The 19,839-nt window shown below is 35.5% G+C and overlaps 1 protein-coding gene across 1 annotated transcript; it reads left to right on the forward strand.

Moving 5' to 3' along the window:
* The first annotated feature begins 637 nt into the window (after positions 1–637).
* On the forward strand, positions 638–19,225 carry rad21a (RAD21 cohesin complex component a). The gene is made up of 14 exons (XM_056475471.1): positions 638–753; positions 3,374–3,560; positions 5,158–5,287; positions 5,376–5,475; positions 5,642–5,748; positions 7,633–7,827; positions 7,907–8,029; positions 10,206–10,346; positions 12,068–12,291; positions 12,374–12,527; positions 15,265–15,419; positions 15,501–15,683; positions 17,702–17,785; positions 18,514–19,225. Exons 2-14 carry the CDS (start codon positions 3,417–3,419, stop codon positions 18,703–18,705), a joined length of 1,932 nt encoding a protein of 643 aa, XP_056331446.1. The 5' UTR covers positions 638–753; positions 3,374–3,416; the 3' UTR covers positions 18,706–19,225.
* Positions 19,226–19,839: the final 614 nt, after the last annotated feature.

The raw sequence follows: 19,839 nt of genomic DNA on the forward strand, positions 1-19,839 counted from the left end.
ATCAGCTAAGCCCCACCCACCAAAAGCCGCCACTGTAAAGTCTAGAAGGGATACAGCTGCGGATTCTCATCCTGGTTTTGTGACACTGTAGTAATTAGTATTTTTATATTACTGTGAGGGTTGGGTTTATGGGATAGATGTTAATAAAATACAATTTAATGGGTATTTTAATAAATAATGTGGATAATACTCTGTGTAATTACTGTTTTACATTGCTGTGATGGTTAGGTTTAGGGTTGGCATAGACATTAATAAAATACAATTAGTAATTTAATAAATAAAATGAATAATACTCAGTATAATTACTGTTTTTATATTACGGTTATGGTTGTGTTTAGGGTTAGGCATGTAGATGTTAATAAAATACAATTAATTAGTAATTTAATAAATAAAAATAATAATACTCAGTATAATTACTGTTTTACATTACTATGATGGTTGGGTTTAGGGTTGGAGTGGGGGAAGACGTTAATAAAATACAATTAATGGATTGTTTAATAAATAATATCAATAATTCTCCTCAACTTCCTGCCGCAGATGTATCCCTTCCAGCAACCTCCAGTCTCCCTGCAGCCGCTTCCTGTCAATCACCCACCAAGCTCCTCCCACCGCCAAATTTTGACTGTAAACATCCCGCCGAGAGCGCGCGCCATCTTTGTCGGATTCAATGAGAGGAAACGGTTGCTAACTTCTCTCCGTAGGAGGGGAGAGAAAAGACTGATCACGAACAACACGGATAAGATATTTTGAATGGTACGTCTCGGAAAATTCGCGTTTTTGTGGATAAATGTGGTTGTGAAGGGGAATGTGCGAGCAGGGGGATGAAATTTGATGCTCGCGCTGCTTACGTGCTGCGGCTAATCAACAGTTGGCTAATGCTAATTGCTAACGATAGCTTGCGAATTATTTGGCTCCGCAAGCGTTATTAAAATGACCAAATAACCAATTTATGGATTTTAAATGATGAATGTGAGTGAGATAAAATTAAGTTGTATAATTTGCGCTGCATATATTCTGGAAATTATATATTTAAAAGCGAAAAGCGTAGCTTGCTAATCAGCTGCCTAGCCAAACGCTGGTGTGGACATAAACGCAACAGTTTTGCATGTTTAAATCGCGCTGCTTGTTTTTACGTTTGCATGTTTACTTAATAATACTTTTTTTAGGATTTAGAACAATTGTTTTGGGTAATGCGCTTCATTGGTGGCGTGAAATTATGGTTTAGCTCATTTTCTTCACGTATTAACGCTGGTGTGAAGGCGGGCAATTCTTCAAAATAAACCAACTAGCAGCTCAGCAAGCTTTAAGTTGTAGTTTTATTGTCTTCTATAATATAAATGTAAATATAATATGCTAATGGTTGATTAGTTTTCGTTAGATGTGGTACAAATGCCTTTTATCGTGCAGTTTTGTTGTCTTGCATAAATGCACGTGCACTTTATTGGCATATTGTAGATTGATCTGCATTAGATGTGTTGCATTCAGTTTTGTCGTCCTGTGTAACATGCATGTGCTTGTAGATGAATTTGCTTTGGATATGGTCAGTTGCATTTTATCTTTTCTCATAATTCAATAACTTTTAACCATCATAGTCATCAAGACAAATAGATTTTCAACATCACTGTAGTCTGGAAAGGGTGTCCGCAGGGTCTTACATTTCAAAAACTAAATTAGAGGCATTTAAAAGGTCTTAAATTTGCTAAAATATTGTGTTGTAGGTCTTATATAATTTTTAATAGGTCTTAATTTTCCTATGTTCATGTGAAGTTACCCAATCGGGCAAAGATCCGTCCAATCACCATCTCAATACAACTTTTAACAAAAGTTTATTTATTAACTCTATTTAGCCCATGCACTTTATTGGCATATTGTAGATTGATCTGCATTAGATGTGTTGCATGCAGTTTTGTCGTCCTGTGTAACATGCATGTGCTTGTAGATGGATTTGCTTTGGATATGGTCAGTTGCATTTTGTCTTTTCTCATAATTCAATAACTTATTCATCATAGTCATCAAAACTAATAGATTTTCAACATCACTGTAGTCTGGAAAGGGTGTCCGCAGGGTCTTACATTTCAAAAACTAAATTAGGGGCATTTAAAAGGTCTTAAATTTGCTAAAATATTGTGTTGTAGATCTTATAATTTTTAATAGGTCTTAATTTTCCTATGTCCTTGTAAAGTTACCCAATCGAGCAAAGATCCGTCCAATCACCATCTCAATACAACTTTTAACAAAAGTTTATTTATTAACTCTATTTAGCCCATGCACTTTATTGGCGTATTGTAGGTTGATCAGCATTAGATATGGTGCATGCAGCTTTGTTGTCTTGTGTAACATGCATGTGCTTGTAGATGAATTTGTTTTAAATATGATGCAGTTGCATTTTGTCTTTTCTCATAATTCAGTAACTTATCCATTATAGGCATCTTCAAGTCTAATGGATTTTAAACATTACTGTAGTCTAGACAGGGTGTCCGTGGGGTCCTAAAGGGTCTTAAATTTCAAAAACTAAATTTTGCGCCTTTAAGTATTAAATTTGCGAAAATATTGTGTTCTAGATCTTAAATAATTTTTAATATGTCTTAATTTTCCCAAGTCCATGTACAGTTACCCAATAGGGGATATGCGGAAGTATTCTAATAGGACTTTTAATTTGCCAGTAACCTGGGTTAAGCGACTCCGATGAACTGTATGCCATTTCAAAATCGGCGCCTTTAAGGTCAGTTTTCTTTAAAAATCAGCGATCTCCACTGGCTGAGTGATATCCAATATAAAGTCGGTCTCAGATTGTACAAGAAGCACTGCATTAAATTACATTTTCCCGCCATGTCTTTAAAATATGAACATTTATTTTACCCTAGTATAGTCAATGGAGTTTTCTTCGCTAGCCTGATGGTTCTGACAGGTGCGCGCGAGTAAACGGCTTTTTGTCTCGTTTTACGCTTGAGCAACTAAATGAATGCCAAAGTCTATTTTACTGATTGTATTGTAATTACATTACAACATCGGTGCTGTAAAGGGAACTGGATAAAATTGAAAAAAAAAATCACGTTAACCGTCCCCCCGAAGTTTATCAGTATGGGAAGAAACACTAGCTTCTCATATACCCTATCGGGCAAAGACCCATCCAATAAACAGCAATACATCTCAATAAAACTTTTGACAAAAAATTATTTGTTAATTCTGTTTACCAATATGGTTTTATTATCTTTAGAATAAAATTAATTTTTTAATGCTTTTTTTTTTTTTTTCAGATTTTGTAGCATTTGGCTCCTTTGTGAGTCTGAAATTGCATTTATAATGGTTTTAAAAAGTCTTAAATTTGACTTGATGAAACCTTGCTGGAGTTTTACATCATTCTGTCTTCCAGGTGTAGTGGAGAGATCTCAGATCTTTGACCAGACACCGGGGCAATGTTTTACGCCCACTTCGTCCTCAGTAAACGTGGGCCGCTAGCCAAAATCTGGCTGGCGGCCCATTGGGACAAAAAGCTGACCAAAGCACACGTCTTTGAATGCAATCTAGAGAGCAGCGTGGAAAGCATCATTTCCCCAAAGGTGAGTCTTTGACACTGGTTGCTGTATGATGTTGTGAGTAGGTATGGACCAGTATAAAATTCTGACTGCATGATAATCTTGGATAAAAATATCACGGTTTCGCAGTATTTTTCCCCTTTGAACACAGCATGTATTTTGAGAAGCATTTTAGATATTTTGGAGCAATAAAATGTCAGGCTGAATTATGGATGCACCGATACCATTCTTTGGGAACCGATCCCGATACCAAAGTTCTGTGCTGTTTTTTTAATTATTTTTTTTATAAGCATAATACAGTTTCTATAGTTCTTGTGGTAAAATAAAATATCTTCTTTAGTAAAAATAGCAGACCTATAGACCTGCTGTAAATGACAAATGACACAATCTAACTAAAAACATGATGCTTGCTGTAAACTAAGCTACATTACTTGAGCACTTGTTATGACATGGATATGATCTGTTGTGGTCTAGCTTATGTTTCGTTTTTTAATATTAAGATTTTCTTTGAAATCTGTATTAGGCTACCACTATTGACCCTAATCGTTGGTAAAATAACCAGCCTTTTAGCAATACCTGATATTTTCCTGCAGGTTTGACGCAGACTAAACTAAACTGAGGTCAGTTTTACTTCTAAAACACATTCCCTTTTTCTGTTAACGCCAATCCAAATTGCGCCCGTCAGTTTACCTTTTATTAATTTAATCAACTACTTTGACCACAATGAGCCAGGCTTTACAAACTATTCGCAGCAGTAAACTAGGTCAGAAGGATGAGAGAACAGAAACTCATTATGAGAGTAACCTTATGGAGCAGTGCACATCTGCGCAGCCGGTGCGTGAATGAAGTGCTTGATGCATCACTGAGACGCAGCGTGCAGCCCTCCGGTATCTGCGGACACTTCCAAAACAACAGCACAAAGAGAAGAAATCAGTGCATTGAGCATCTGTCCAATGTATTACTGAGCTTTTTCTAATTGATAGTTTCAGGTAGGCCTACTTTGTGAATTATGAATGAATAGAGAATGATTGACAGGCGCAGCAGCGGGAAGCGCTGAATTGAGCAGGAATTAAATCACTTGAATATTCATCTGTACTTCACATTAAACTATAGAATGGCTTCAGAACATTTGGGATATAGTAGCCTACATGACAACTTTCTAGTGCTTTATAATGGGCTACCTTCATGGCTTTTGTTGGCTTATAATTTACACAGAATATAGCACACGTGCAAGATCAGATTTGGATCTGTACCAGCTGGCTGATACCAGATCCAGCAAAAATATGCGCTATCGAACTGATATCCGATCCAAGTATCGGGATCGGTGCATCCCTCGGCTGAATAATGAAAATAAATCATTGACTTCAGCTGTCTTCATTTGTTTCAACAACAGATTTCTTTACAATTTAAACAGCATTTTTGAAAATCTTTTCTGCTGAAAAATCTGTTGTCCTAAAAAACTAAAAAAAATCGTAGTTTTTAGGAACGTTATAACAGTATATTTTGGCGATCTTAAAACCTTGACTTATCCAAACCGTGGTTTACATTGAAAACGGTTATCGTCCCATGCCTAGTTGTGTGTTCATGAACATTACATCTGTTTTATTACTCTACTGAATAGGTGAAAATGGCTCTGCGTACATCTGGTCATCTTCTCCTGGGCGTGGTGAGGATCTACCACAGAAAAGCCAAATATCTTCTGGCTGATTGTAATGAAGCGTTTATCAAGATCAAAATGGCTTTCCGCCCAGGTATTGCATCAAAACAGGAGTTACAATAATTGGTTTTATTATCGTCTAGCTTTCCCTGCTTGTATTTACTAGTTTGGGTGCGTTTTAGGTGTCGTTGATCTGCCAGAAGACAACCGTGAGGCAGCATACAATGCCATCACCTTGCCAGAGGAGTTCCACGATTTCGACCAGCCTCTTCCTGATCTTGAGTAAGTCATGCGTGTTGTTTTATGTTTCTCAGTGAGATTTTTGGTTTGCTTTAGGATGGGGAAATGTATGAAATGTTTGCAGTGTTAATGTGATTTGATTTTCAAGTAGATTTAATGCACAAATGACCTCTGAATGTGATTTTTGATTCTAACATTTGAATTTCAGTGATATTGATGTAGCACAGCAGTTCACCCTGAATCAGAGTCGTGTTGAGGAGATCACCATGAGGGAGGAAGTAGGAAACATCAGCCTCATGACCGACAATGACTTTGGTAAAAGAGTTTCATTTTTATACTAATGTGTACTGGAATTGTTCAATTCATTTTTTACCATAAAACAAATTTGTTTTTCTTGATAAAATAATTGATAATTGAAATCAATACTTTTTTATTTCTGATAGTATTTCTGATTTAGTTTAAATTAAATGTGAATGAACTCTTGGTAAAATAAAAACAATTAAATGTAAACCATATGAACATTGAAAATGTTAACTAATAAACATGACCCATTAAAATGTGAACAGAAAATATAAAAATAGATTCTAGTTTAAATCGTTATTGTGATTTATTTATTTTTTATCATTTAATTTTTTTTATTCTTTTATAACCTACATTAGTTACTCAACTAAAAACGTAACACACTGAGTAGGGAAGCAGTTTTTTTAGGCATAATAAGAAAAGTCGAATTGCTTTGGATAACTAAAGTGACTGCAATTTTACACTATGGTATAAAATTGTGATTTTGTTATAGTTTATAAGTCTAGTTTGGCCAACACATTGTGGTTATAAAATTTAAAGCAATAAAATGTGTACATAAAATGTACAAATAAATTCTAGTTTAAACCGTTATTATAATTATAATAAACTAATAGTTACTCAACTAAAATGTAACACTGAGTAGGAAAGCATGATTTTTTTAGGCATAAGTTGCTTAAATGATGCTTTGGATAAAAAAGTGACTGCAGTTTTATAAAACTGATGTAATATTGTGATTTACAATCCTTGTTTATAAGTCTAGTTTGGCCAACGTAATGTAGTAAAAAATATTACTGATTCTGTTTAATTAAATCATGAAAATATAAATTAAATATTCAAAGGTATAGTTCACCATAGAAAAATGTACAATTGTCTTAATTTACTCAACCTTGTTTCAAACTGAGTTTCTTCTTTAGAACACAAAAGGTATTTTGAGCTGGAAACAATTGACTACCAATGTTAAAAAAATAAACTGGAAGTAAATGAAATATCTGGAACCACTTGAGGTTAAGTAAATAATTTTGAGGTGAACTATCACTTTAAGAACTTTTACAAAATGAACCATTTTTCATCACACATCACAGAAAATACATAGAGGAAAGGGCACTAGTTGCTGGGGAATGTGTGGAAAAAAAAGTAGCTAATCACTATCATGTTTTTTGGGATTGTCAGAAATGGACCCCATACTGGAAACAGATTAAATGCATTTAGATGCCATTTTTGAAGTAGAGATTGACTTTACTTGTGAATCCTTATATTTAGGTAACATAAATTTAGATGGATGAATTAATAAAGACAAGAAACTGTTATTTATTCTTCTGGCAGCTAGTAAAAAAGTAATTACAAAAAAATGGTTAAAATTAGAGTCACCTAAAGTTGAAGAATGGATTGATACAGTGCACACTATATATGTATATCTCATTAAGAACACAGACTGTATACTTTTTTCTAATTTGGAGTAAATGGATTGAGTATATTTCACCAATATGCCCGAATTTTTCTTGAATTGTAACTTAAATGTAATATTATCTGTCTAAATAAGTATCTTTTCTTATTTAAAGGTAAACTTTTAAATGATTTGTAGCTCCCCATGTTTGACTGTTTATAGTTGTTGATAAAGGGAAGAAAACACAAAGCATATATAAGATCTGTAAGTCTCTTTCTGTATGAGAGTGTAAGTTATATATGTATTTTCTTTTGAAAACTAAAAAAAATCATTGAAATGAACTATGTACCATACTTTGCTTTGAAACTCAAAGTATATCACATCCTTTATGACTTCATAAACACGCTGAGCTGTGTCTCTATATTAGAGTTTCTCCAATCATCCAGCCCTTCTAGAGAGATTAGATTCACAAACTTCCTGTTCTCCAAAACTTAATATCATTAATGTCCTACCAGGTGACTTTGGCATGGATGATCGCGAGATGATGAGGGAGGAGAATGCTTTTGGAGACATCATCCATGAATCGTCTGCTGCCAATCTTCTCCTGGAAGCTGAACCTGGTCCTGCTCACCTCCCTGACAAAACACCCAATCTTGACTATGACGACTTTGGGGACAACAATCTGGAGAACAGCGATGGTGGAATTCTGAGTGAGTTTGAACCGAGTTAAGCTTTAGTAGTTTGTATGATGATATTGAGGTACTAAACTAAGTTTCTGCTCTATTTCAGTGGATAAGATCCTGAGCAATGAGGATGGCGGTGGTATATTTGATGATCCTCCAGCTATCACTGGCAGTGTGATGATGCCTCAAGACCATGGAGATGATGATGACGACTTCGATAACTTTTCTCGTAAGTAAATCCAATTCCTTGTTTTTATAAATTGACTAAACCTTTTTCTTTTTTCATGTAATTGTTACTTTTTTCATTTGTGAATTGTGCTGTACTTTTTTTCTGATGTATACAGTCATTTTACCTGGAGAATTTTCTTCTCTCTGAAAATCTTTTTTTCTCTGAATGTTACTGCATTAGGCTAAAACATATTGACTTCATTCACAAAGGGAGTAATTAGGGCTAGGCGCTTTGGCCTAAAATCAAAATCTCGATTAATTGAACATTTTAACTCGATTACGATTAACTATTATTTTATTTGTTTGCCCTTATAGTTCAATGACAAGTTTTGTACAGTAAATATTCTCACATATTACAAGTGGAAGATTTCTGAATGAAGGGTGCATTACTTGATTTTAAAATAATTGAAGGAAACACAAACTCTTTCTACTATCTATGATTACTTACTGAACATCAATGTCGAACAACTGAAATTAAAACACACATGGAAACAAAGTGAAAATAAATAACTTGCACTTTTGGAAACAAAATAAAATATTTTCAATGTTTTTCATATTAAAAGTAGAAAATCAGCAGTATCTCTTCTAAAAATAACTCTTGAATATCCTGTAAATAATACATTAAACAGTTTATTTCTACTCTAAACCAATATTTCAATGTAAATAATAATTTTAGTGTAATGGATAATATGCCATCTCAAGGTATCTCTGGTGCAGCTTCCCATCATCATCATCAATGTTGTCAAAGTAAGGCTCAAGAATGGGTCCATCCTCCTGCTTGACCTGAGATCAGATGAGGCTGCAAAGTGGCCACAGAAGAATAAATCAGCCACAGCCTTTAACAGAGCGGGATCACGTGACACGTTGGGAAAGTAATTGAAAAAATCGTCCTGGAAAAATTAGATTGCTTATAGGTTCTGAATGTCGATTTCAATTACTTTTCATTTAATCGCCCAGCCCTAGAAGTAAAAACCTCCTAATTATTTTTGAGGTTTTTGTTTTTTCAACCTTTGATATTTTAAAGTGTCTCTGGTCTAAAATGACCATCCTACAAAAAACAGTGTATAAATCTCTTATTTTATATTGTTACCAAATATTATATTTTTTTTCATGAAATTAGTTTCTTTTAATTTATAGAGTGATTTTCATGATTTATTTTTCTGTTCAAAGGCCTACAAGTTACATAAATATTTGTTTTAATGCCTCAAAGTGCAAAATGGAGTTTGAAATGGATTAACTAAAGGAAACAAAATATGTTTGGCCTCTTTAAAAATCTTTAATACATAAGAGGGACTTATTCCTAAAATTTCAAACATTTAGGTTGTAAATATTTTTGGTTAATCATGTGTAATTAAGGTTAGGGCTTGGTAATTAATCGAAAAGTAATCTAAATTGACATTCAGAACCAATAATCGATCAAATTTTTCCAGGTCAGTTTTTTTAATTACTTACCTTACCGCGTGTGGAGTCATGTGACCCTGCTTGAGGATTGGAAGCTGCATCAGAGATGCCTTGAGACGGCATATTTTTCATAAAAATTATCATCTAAATTAAAACATACAAGAAATTCACTGTTTAAGGTATTATTTACAGAATATTTGTTTAGAAGAGATATTGATTTTCTACTTTTAATATGAAAACAATGAAAGTTTATTTTGTTCGCAAAAGTGCAAAAGTCGTTTTAGGCAATGTGTGTTTAAATTTCAGTTGTTCAACGTTGATGTTCAATAAATAATCATAGATAGTAGAAAGTGTTTCCTTCAATTATTTTAAAATCAAGTAATGCACCCTTCATTCAGAAATCTCTCACTTATAATATGTGAGAATATTTACTGTACAAAACTTGTCAGAGAGCTCTGAGGCAAAATAAATCAAATATAAGTTCATTAATCGTAATCGAGTTAAAATGTTCAATTAATCGAGATTTTGATTTTAGGCCAAATCGCCTAGCCTTAAGTTTTGTTTATTGCTTTTAACATTGACACATGTTTTGGTGATGGTTTGTCATTGTACAACTTAAACAAAGCTCACTAAGCAATTAATATGTCTTTCTGTAGTTTTTTTCATAATTGTATCAAAACGAGTAACTTGTATAATCAGGAAATCATCTTCCTGTAAAAACATTTCCTCTCGCCATGCTATTTGGACCTCATAAGACTTCTGCATTATCATTTCAGCAGCTGGAGGTCCAGACAGTCCAGACTCTGGACCTGTGGAGCCTCTTCCCAACACCACTGACCAGACAGATCAGACCGAACAGACCACTCTGGTGCCCAATGAGGATGAAGCTTTCGCTCTTGAGCCCATCGACATCACTGGTAAAAATGAACAATAAATTAATCAAAACAAAAAAAGTGTAATGTATCGTAGTTTTAAACCCTAAATCCATTGAGCTATTATCTACCTGTTATTTTGATTCCTTATAGCAATGTCCTTCATTAGTTGAAATAAAATTAGCTTTATTATAACTCAGATTCTGAATAGCGTTGTGATAGGCCTTTTTGCTTTTTTGTTTTTTGAAAATAGGCTAATTTTGCAACTCTCCTATTGTTATGAAGTTGAGTTTTACCATTTTTGAATCCAATCAGATGATCTCCAGGTCTGGCGGGAGCACTTTTAGCTTAGCTTAGCATAGATCATTGAATCGGATTAGACCGTTAGCATCTCACTCAAAAAATGACCAAGGAGTTTAGATAATTTCCCCGATTTAAACATTGACTACTGTAGTTACATTGTGTATAAAGTAGGGATGCTCCGATTTTAATGGAGTAAAAAAATGTTTTAATTATTTTTCAAAACTTGAATATTTAATAATATACCTTTTTTTATTATACTTGTTGCAATAAACATATGTTGTAATAGGTAAGCATGTGAACTTGAGCATCAAATATGCGCTCCACAGTTTTTCTTGATATAGACATGTTGAATTCCATCATTTGCAATGTTCTTAATTTGCTTTTGTTATTATTTTTTCGAACCGTTTTTTAATCAGTTTTATCTATTATTTGCTGTAAAGCTGCTACTGACCATGACATGTCCACACTAAATGGTTAGAAGAGACACGTTTAAGGTATGTGCAATATACCATGAGGGAGATCTCCACTTAAAGAGATCACCACTTTAGTATTATATAAGCATAAAAGCTTGAAGCATCAGAATCGGTAATTGTTATCGGCCTATCACAATGACAAGGATTCGGTACTCTGTATCGGCTGCAAAAGTTATGATTAGAGCATCCCTAGTGCAAAGACAATGAAAAATTGATGTTTTCTAGACTAGTATGGTTAGGAGGTATATTTTTTCATGCTGGCGTAATAATCAAGTGACTTTGCTGCTGTACCATGGCTGCTGCAGGTGTAAGGATTTACAAATGATTATAAATATTTTAAAAAGTTTAGTTTTTTTGTTTAAGTTCATATGAGGGCTGCACGATATTGCAATTTATGAATACAATTTCACTAGATGACTTGAATAACTATTTGGAAAAGTTATAATTTAAGATTGATTGGGATGATTTTGTAGGGGAGTGCATCTGCATACAATATACACAATCTACAAGCATAGATTAACTAAACTAATTAAAAAATACACATTATATAAACAGTTTTATTGTTTTCTGATGAGTCTAATTGTATTCAGGTATACAGAAATTGAATAATCAGATGTAAAGTAATAATGTGTAGTCTTCGCTGTGTAAACAATTCAATAAAATGAATCGTCATTAACATTTCTCTTATAAATGGTACGATTTCTTATGTCTTTATACTTTTGAAATCCTTATACAGTCACAGGCCTCAAAAAACACTTGCGAAGTGATCAATTATAATCCATACTCAACATTGTATATACTTGCGATGTGACTGCTGCTAATGATCACATTGTGATATTGATACTGAAATAATATCTTGTGCAACCATAGTCCATACTGGTGTTAAATATGTCTTTAAAAGTAGACTTTGTAAAACCTGCAAAACCCTGAAAAAGATCGTGTTGAAGCGTGTTGATATGCTGTTTTATGCATTGTATTATGCATCCTCAGTGAAAGAGACCAAGGCTAAGAGAAAGAGGAAGCTCATCGTCGACAGCCTGAAGGAGTTGGACAGCAAGACCATCCGTGCCCAGCTGAGCGATTACTCCGATATCGTCACCACGCTGGATTTGGCTCCTCCAACCAAAAAGCTGATGATGTGGAAGGAGACTGGAGGTGTGGAGAAGCTCTTCTCATTGCCTGCTCAGCCTCTCTGGAATGGCCGTCTGCTTAAGGTGAGGGTTGATCTTATGTCGCTTTAACCTCGATATGTTGAAGCACAGGGCTGAAATAATGCAAATTGTGTGTGTGGTTTAGATGTTTACTCGCTGCTTGACTCCACTGGTGCCTGATGAGCTGAGGAAGAGGAGGAAGGGAGGAGAAGCTGACAGCCTTGAGGACTTCCTGAAGGAGCTGGAGAACCCAGAAGTGCCCAGAGAGGAGGTGCTGGGTCACAGGAGCGACGTTATCGGTAAGCTGATACGGAAACAACTGATGTAGCTTAAAACAAGGGAAAAACAGCCCTTACAGGAAAGCTAAAGGAGTGCAAAATCCCACCTTCGGATCTAAAGCCACTAATAAAAGGCTATATTCTAAAGAAATGGCAAACAGAATGGGATCAATGCTCAGAAAAGAAACTTAGGAGGAAAATCACATTTATTTTTACTTAAGACATAAAGGAGAAGAACCACCAAAATGTCAATATTGCAAAAGAAACCAAACTATTAAACATAGTTTGGTTTTTAATGTTATCAGACAACAATTTTTATCTGGACAGACTTTAAATGAAATATTTTTAAATGTGAATCCTTATAAAATTGTAACATTTTTATCAAAAGTAAAACTTAAACTGTTTTAGATTTTTATCTTATATATTATTGTTTTTAGTAGTATTTACGTATTTACGTTGTGTATTATTTATTGCTGTTGGTGACTTTTAATTGTTAGAATATTTTTTATAACTATAGAAAAGTGGTATTTATAACATGTGTTAAACTTGATCTGTTGTTTTTTTTTGCCATGACCTAGCCAAAGAAACTGAAATGGCAATAAACTCAAAATTCTCTCTCTCTTAAAACAAGTGACGGAGACCCATGTAAAAGTTAAGATACAATTGTACATGGCTTTCTTCTGAAGGTTTACATGAACCCCACACAATATAAGAGATTTAAGTATAAAAATGCATCTTATAGTAATTTAGTTGTTTTTAAACTATTTTAAAGAACAGTTTTAGATTTAGATTAGATTCAACTTTATTGTCATTACACATGTTCAAGTACAAGGCAACGAAATGCAGTTTAGGTCTAACCAGCAGTGCAACAGCAGCAAGTGCAGGATACAGGTATAAGTTATAAAGTGCAGTTATAGAAAAACTATGGTGATATTTACAGATGGATGTACTATGAACATTATATACAGGTTGTATTAACTATGAACAGATTTACAATAAATGAATATATGTACAGGATGCTATTAATAATCAGGAGTGGCAGATAGATAAACAATTACAAATGTTCATGTGCAGTGGGTATGTACAGTTCAAATAAATAAATCAGTGCAATGTAGTGCAATGAATATGTGCAAACTTTAAATGTGCAAATGTTGAATAGTGCAGTGATTGTGAGGAGTATAAGTTAGAGGAGTGTGGGGGGGTGTATTGCGGGGGCAAAAGAGTCAGTGAGGGGCAGAGTTCAAAAGGGAGACAGCTCTGGGGAAAAAGCTTTTCCTCAGTCTGCTGGTTTTTGTCCGGGGGAGTTCTAAAATGCATCTTATAGTACTTTGGTTGTTTTTAAACAATTTTAAGGAACAGTTCTATGTTATTTGATGTTTTTAATGTAAAATTAAGTGTTTTTTTGTATTGTCTATTGGTATATGAAGTTGTTTTGTATGATTATGTATTTTTGTCTGTATTGATGAAATAACCATACATAAATTGCTGATGTGATAAACGTCTAACAGTACAGCAGTGAGAGGATAATGTGCTATATAATATTAATTTAAAAATTATGACCTACAATATTTAATAATTTAACAAAATAGGCAATTTGAAAGCATGTAAATAAGTAAAAATATATATAAAAAGGTTTGCTTTATACACAAATGTTTAAATGTTAAACTGTTGTGCAAAATTCAGCAGAGAAAGAATCATTGTGCCAACAGCACGGTACATGTGCAGTAATTGAATATTAAGGAAGTATCAAGTGAGATTGACAGGGTTTATACGGTCATGGAAAACCTGGAGAAGTCGTGGAATTTTAACATGACATTTTCCAGGCCTGGAAAAAATTTTGAAGTCATGGATATCTGTATCTTACACATGCTCTCACATTATAAGTGCTGTATAGGCATTTTTAAAATAGATTTTACAAGGATTGAAATAAATTTCAACTAAACAGATTGTTGCATGTAGGCTTGGGTGGCGTACAAATTTTGATACCATCAAACCTCTTCCCTCTTTTACCGTGGTATCCAGTATTACCGTGCATAATAAAAAAAATTATGATGCAAGGCTCAGACAGCGTCACCAAATAGTTGGCTTGTGCCTAAACCATTCAGAAACTGAAAACCATATATGTGACCTTAGGTTCGCGGTCACCTGTTTGTTGCACAATTTGCAAATTGTCTTGTTTGTATTAGAGATCTGTGCGGGACTAAATTTAAGGGGAGGGGGGGGGGTGATGTGTTTGTGAACAGAAGAGCAAAACCAAAAACAACCCAACTAGATGATACAGAGTCCAGGCAGCCTATAACAAGCTGTCTGTATAAAGACACACACATACATAGACACACAGCACCACGCTCTCTCTTATTCACACACATAGACCGCACCAAGCCAGCGACGGACAGCATCATGCTTTCGCTCTCGTTCACACACACACTCTCACATAGACAGCAACGAACCAGCAACACACAGCATCACGCTCTCTCTCATTCATACACACACGCACCCAAACAGCATCCACGTGGATGCGCGTGTGCTCTCTCGCTCGGGAACAGCAGCCAATCAGAAACTGGACCATATTGAAGACAACACAAGAAGGCGGGACTAAGAAAAAAACACATACAATGTGCAACAACAATAAATAAATTAAGTCCTGGAAAAGTCATGTCAGTTTGGTATTTAAGTTGTGTATGAATCCTGTATTTAATGTTATGATGGAAAGCATCAAATGGTTTTGTGTTTGTTTGTGTGTGTGTGTGTCTTTCAGATCAGACCATCATGGAGGAGCCCAGTATGCTGCAGGCGTCCTCTATGGAGGGCAGCAGAACCGCTCTCGATGAGTCCATGATGCCTCCTCCATCCCGCCAGCGCGGACTCAAGCGCAAGTCGCTCGAGTCGCTCGAGAAAGATGCAGTTCTGCCTGTAAGTCAAACACAGATTCATACTGTTTATGTAGGAAAGTGTTTGAAGCTCGAGCCTAACCGTGCACAATTGTGATTCCAGCCAATGGGAGTGTTGGAGCAGACGCTTCAGCCCTTGGAACAGTCTGTGCTTTCCCATCAGCTGGAGATGCCACAGGTGGATCTTCCTCCTGAGGACACCACTAATCTCTCTAGACTTATTCCAGAGCTGGATCTGTTGGATGAAAAGAGCAAGGATAAAGACAAGGAGGACAGCGACGAAGAGGTGAAGAGTTTGATATTTACATACATTTAGTCAATAGAAGACATTCAATTGAGAAGAGATTCAACAAGAAGAGGCAATCTGCTTGTTAAGTGTGACATCACGTGAAGTGGCTTCAGGGTCCAAGCGCTCTATCAAACCGAATGGAGAGTCTCAACAAATACTAATAATAAATGTTTACGAAGCGCTGTAAAACTTTTGAAAATCACGATTGTTATATATATCCATGCCTAATATACGATGGCCAGAAAGTAATATAAATTTTTAACATATTGGTGTCTGAGATGCAGCAAATCCAGAAACTGATGTGTGCACCATGATTTTATATAAAATATACTTTAACGTGTGATATGACTAAAAAATGGCCATAAGCGAATATTTTCTCAATTCAAACAGTAGCAGCATAGACCTGGAAACAGTGTTTTATACGTCACGACTTAACAAGCGGATACACAAGAAATGCTAATTATACAGAGGAACTGTTAGTGCTCAGAGAATCAAGCATAAGAATGAGGAGTGGTGAGGGTTTTTTTTTTTTTTTGAAAGAGAAGAGTGTTTCTACAGGTGGTTTGTCAAAAACCATCACCTGTGTGAAGCACACTTCATAATGCACAATGTGTTTATTTTATTTGTATTTTTTTTTACATTCACCGGCCACTTTATTAGGTACACCTGTCCAACTGCTTGTTAACGCAAATTTCTAATCAGCCAATTACATGGCAGCAACTCAATGCATTTATGCATGTCGATATGGTCAAGACAATCTGCTGCAGTTTAAACTGAGCATCAGAATGGGGAATGGTTGTTTGTGCCAGACGGGCTGCTCTGAGTATTTCAGAAACTGCTGATCTACTGGGATTTTCACGCACAACCATCTCTAGGGTTTACAGAGAATGGTCTGAAAAAGAGAAAATATCCAGTGAGTGGCAGTTCTGTGGGCACAAATGCCTTGTTGAGGTCAGAGGAGAATGTCCAGACTGGTTCCAGCTGATAGAAAGGCAACAGTAGCTTAAATAACCACTCATTACAACAGAGGTCTGCAGAAGAGCATCTCTGAATGCACAACACGTCCAACCTTGAGGTGGATGGGCTACAGCAGCAGACGACCACACCGGGTGCCACTCCTGTCAGCTAAGAACAGGAAACTGAGGCTACAATTCACACAGGCTCACCAAAATTAGACCATAGAGGATTAGAAAAACGTTGCCTGGTCTGATGAGTCTCGATTTCTGCTGTGACATTCGGATGTTAGGGTATCAAAGTTTCAGGCTGCTGGTAGTGGTGATTTGATGCTGTGGGGGATATTTTCTTTGCACACTTTAAACCCATTATTACCAATTGACCATTGTGTCAGCGCCACAGCCTGAGTATTGTTGCTGACCATGTCCATCGCTTCATGACCACAGTGTACTCATCTTCTGATGGCTACTTCCAGCAGGATAACACGCCATGTTATAAAGAGTGAATCATCTCAGACTGGTTTCTTGAACATGACAATGAGTTCACTGTACTTAATGGCCTCCACAGTCACCAGAGCTCAATCCAATAGAGCACCTTTGGGATGTGGTGGAATGGGAGATTCGCATCATGGATGTGCAGAAGACAAATCTGCAGCAACTGTCTGATGCTATCATGTCAATATAGAGCAAAATCTCTGAGGAATATTTGCAGTACCTCGTTGAATCTATGGCACAAAGCGAAGGATTAAGGCAGTTCTGAAGGCAAAAGGGGCTCCAACACGCTACTAGTAAGGTGTACCTAATATAGTGTATATGAATACATTTCCAAAATGTATCTATCTTATCTATCTATCTAAAAATTTTGTAAATATCGGCATGTGGGCATGATTACAGCCTATGATTTTATAAAAATGTTTAAGGTACAATATTGGCCTTTTTTGTGTGATTATATGTAAATTATTAAATGCAGCTCATCTTTGTTTTTTGTTTGTCTCTTTCTTAACAATGTTGTTTTGACCCAGTAATTTTCCAGTAATAAATCGAGTTTGTTTGAATCAACAGGGTGAAGAGGGACAGGGAGGAGATCAAGACCAAGAGGAGAGAAGGTGGAACAAGAGAACTCAGCAGATGCTTCACGGTCTTCAGGTTAATATTCAAACCATTAATCAGCATTATTCACGTTCAAATGTAAAGTTTTTATTTGCATAATAAATATATACATATATATATATATATATATATAGTACTGTGTGTGTTTGTGTATATATAATTACATGCAAAAGTATACAAAACATAAGGTCGTGTAAGGTTGTGTTCTTTTCGAGACCAGGTCACTTGGTGCGCGACACGCCATCTTACCTCACCTGTCTTTCTCTCTCCTTCACACTGTCCCATGTTGACAATCACGCATGCGCATTTTTAGGCATTAAATGAATAATATTTAATACTTGTCTCCTATATAAGTGTGTTGTATTGAAACTGACACCGTTGCAATGTTTAGATTCCGCGGGATACCATATTACCGCCCAAGCCTTGTGTGTGTGTGTGTGTGTGTGTGTGTGTGTGTGTGTGTGTGTGTGTGTGTGTGTGTGTGTGTATATATATATGTATGTATGTTTGTATGTATGTATGTATGTATGTATATATATATATATATATATATATATATAATGTATGTATGTATGTATATGTGTGTATGTGTGTGTGTATATACACACATATACACACACACACATACAAACTACACACGCATCTATCATGCAGATGCAAGCTTTTATTTAAATCATTTGACAGATCTGATTATGACCATATATATATTGCGTGTGTGTGTATAATATATATTCCTGAAATGCTTTTCCTCTGTGCTTTGACAGCGCGTGGTGGCTAAAACCGGAGCCCAGTCCATCAGCCTGCTGGAGCTGTGCAGGAACAACAACAAGAAACAGGCTGCGGCCAAGTTTTACAGCTTCCTGGTGCTGAAGAAGCAGCAGGCCATCGACCTGACGCAGACCGAGCCCTACAGTGACATCATCGCCGCGCCGGGACCACGCTTCCACATTGTATAGACGCAGACCCTCGGTTTTGTTTTTAGTAGTTGTATTTAACTCCGTTTTGTTTTTTGCTACTGTTGCTTTTGTATAAGTTTTTCTCCTTTGGGGCCAATTTTAAAAGGTTTCGAGTCGAACCCAATAGATCATGAAGACATTATACCCGCATAGTGAGATGTTCTGTTAGTACATGTTGGATCTCCACTTCCATTGGGACTCTGCTGTTTCACTACTTGTTGTTTTTCTCCATTGTTCTGTTCTTATTTCCCTTCATAAGCTTTATCCCAGTAAGTTTTACATTTGTAGTAGAATTAGTCGTGTACATTTTAAGATTTTCTCTCTTTTTTTTTTTTAATAATGTCACAATTGAGAGGCAAAGGTTTATTTTTGGAAACCCAAGTGGATTTAATAACAATAGTTCAATGTTTTGTATCTCTCTTTTAAAGGCAATTATGATTATTAAAGGTTCTTACATACAATTGGAATTTTTATGCACTTGTGATTTCAATTTTGATATTGATTAAAAAGTTTCCTGGTTTCCTCTTGTTTTGAATGGTTCTTCAAGTTGTACTTATACCAGGGGTCTCAAACTGCCTGTCGCAGGTCATTTGCGGCCTCTCTCCTGCCTGCAACTGATGTCAAAAATATAACTAGCTTTGGGCCCCAAAAAACATATTTTTGAATCTCTATCATTGTGCAGTCGCAAACAGCCACTTGTGGTTTTTACACCCCACCTACTGGACATTTAAAATACTGTACTACACTCATGGGATCTGCAGGGTCTTAAAGTCTTAATGTCTTACATTTCAAAAACAACATTTTAGACCTTAAACAGTTCTAAATTCACTGAAATATTGTCTTGTAGGTCTTAATTTTAAACAGGTCTTAATTTTCCTTTGTTCATGCACTGAAAAAAATGATTCAAAGACGATTCCTTGGATTTACTCAATTTTTTTTACGTTAAGTGGTTGTAAACAGTTTATTTGGGCTGAATTTAAACAAACAACTTAAGTTGAACATTATTAAATTTAATTTGTTTGTTTAAATTCAACACAAATAAATTGTTTGCAACAGTTCTGCATGCAACACTTTTTCCAGTGTGTAAAGCTACCCAATTGATCCAACACGCATCAAATAACCAACAGTACAGCT

The sequence above is a fragment of the Danio aesculapii genome, chromosome 16 (genome assembly GCF_903798145.1).
Source record: "Danio aesculapii chromosome 16, fDanAes4.1, whole genome shotgun sequence".
Lineage (NCBI taxonomy): Eukaryota > Metazoa > Chordata > Actinopteri > Cypriniformes > Danionidae > Danio > Danio aesculapii.

Excerpts from the sequence above, each read along its gene's own strand:
- rad21a (XM_056475471.1), top strand. The coding sequence starts at position 3,417 with ATGTTTTACGCCCACTTCGTCCTCAGTAAACGTGGGCCGCTAGCCAAA. Across the intron at positions 5,288-5,375 it reads CAAAATGGCTTTCCGCCCAG|GTGTCGTTGATCTGCCAGAA; the intron begins GTATTGCATCAA and ends GGTGCGTTTTAG. Across the intron at positions 12,292-12,373 it reads GGAATGGCCGTCTGCTTAAG|ATGTTTACTCGCTGCTTGAC; the intron begins GTGAGGGTTGAT and ends TGTGTGGTTTAG.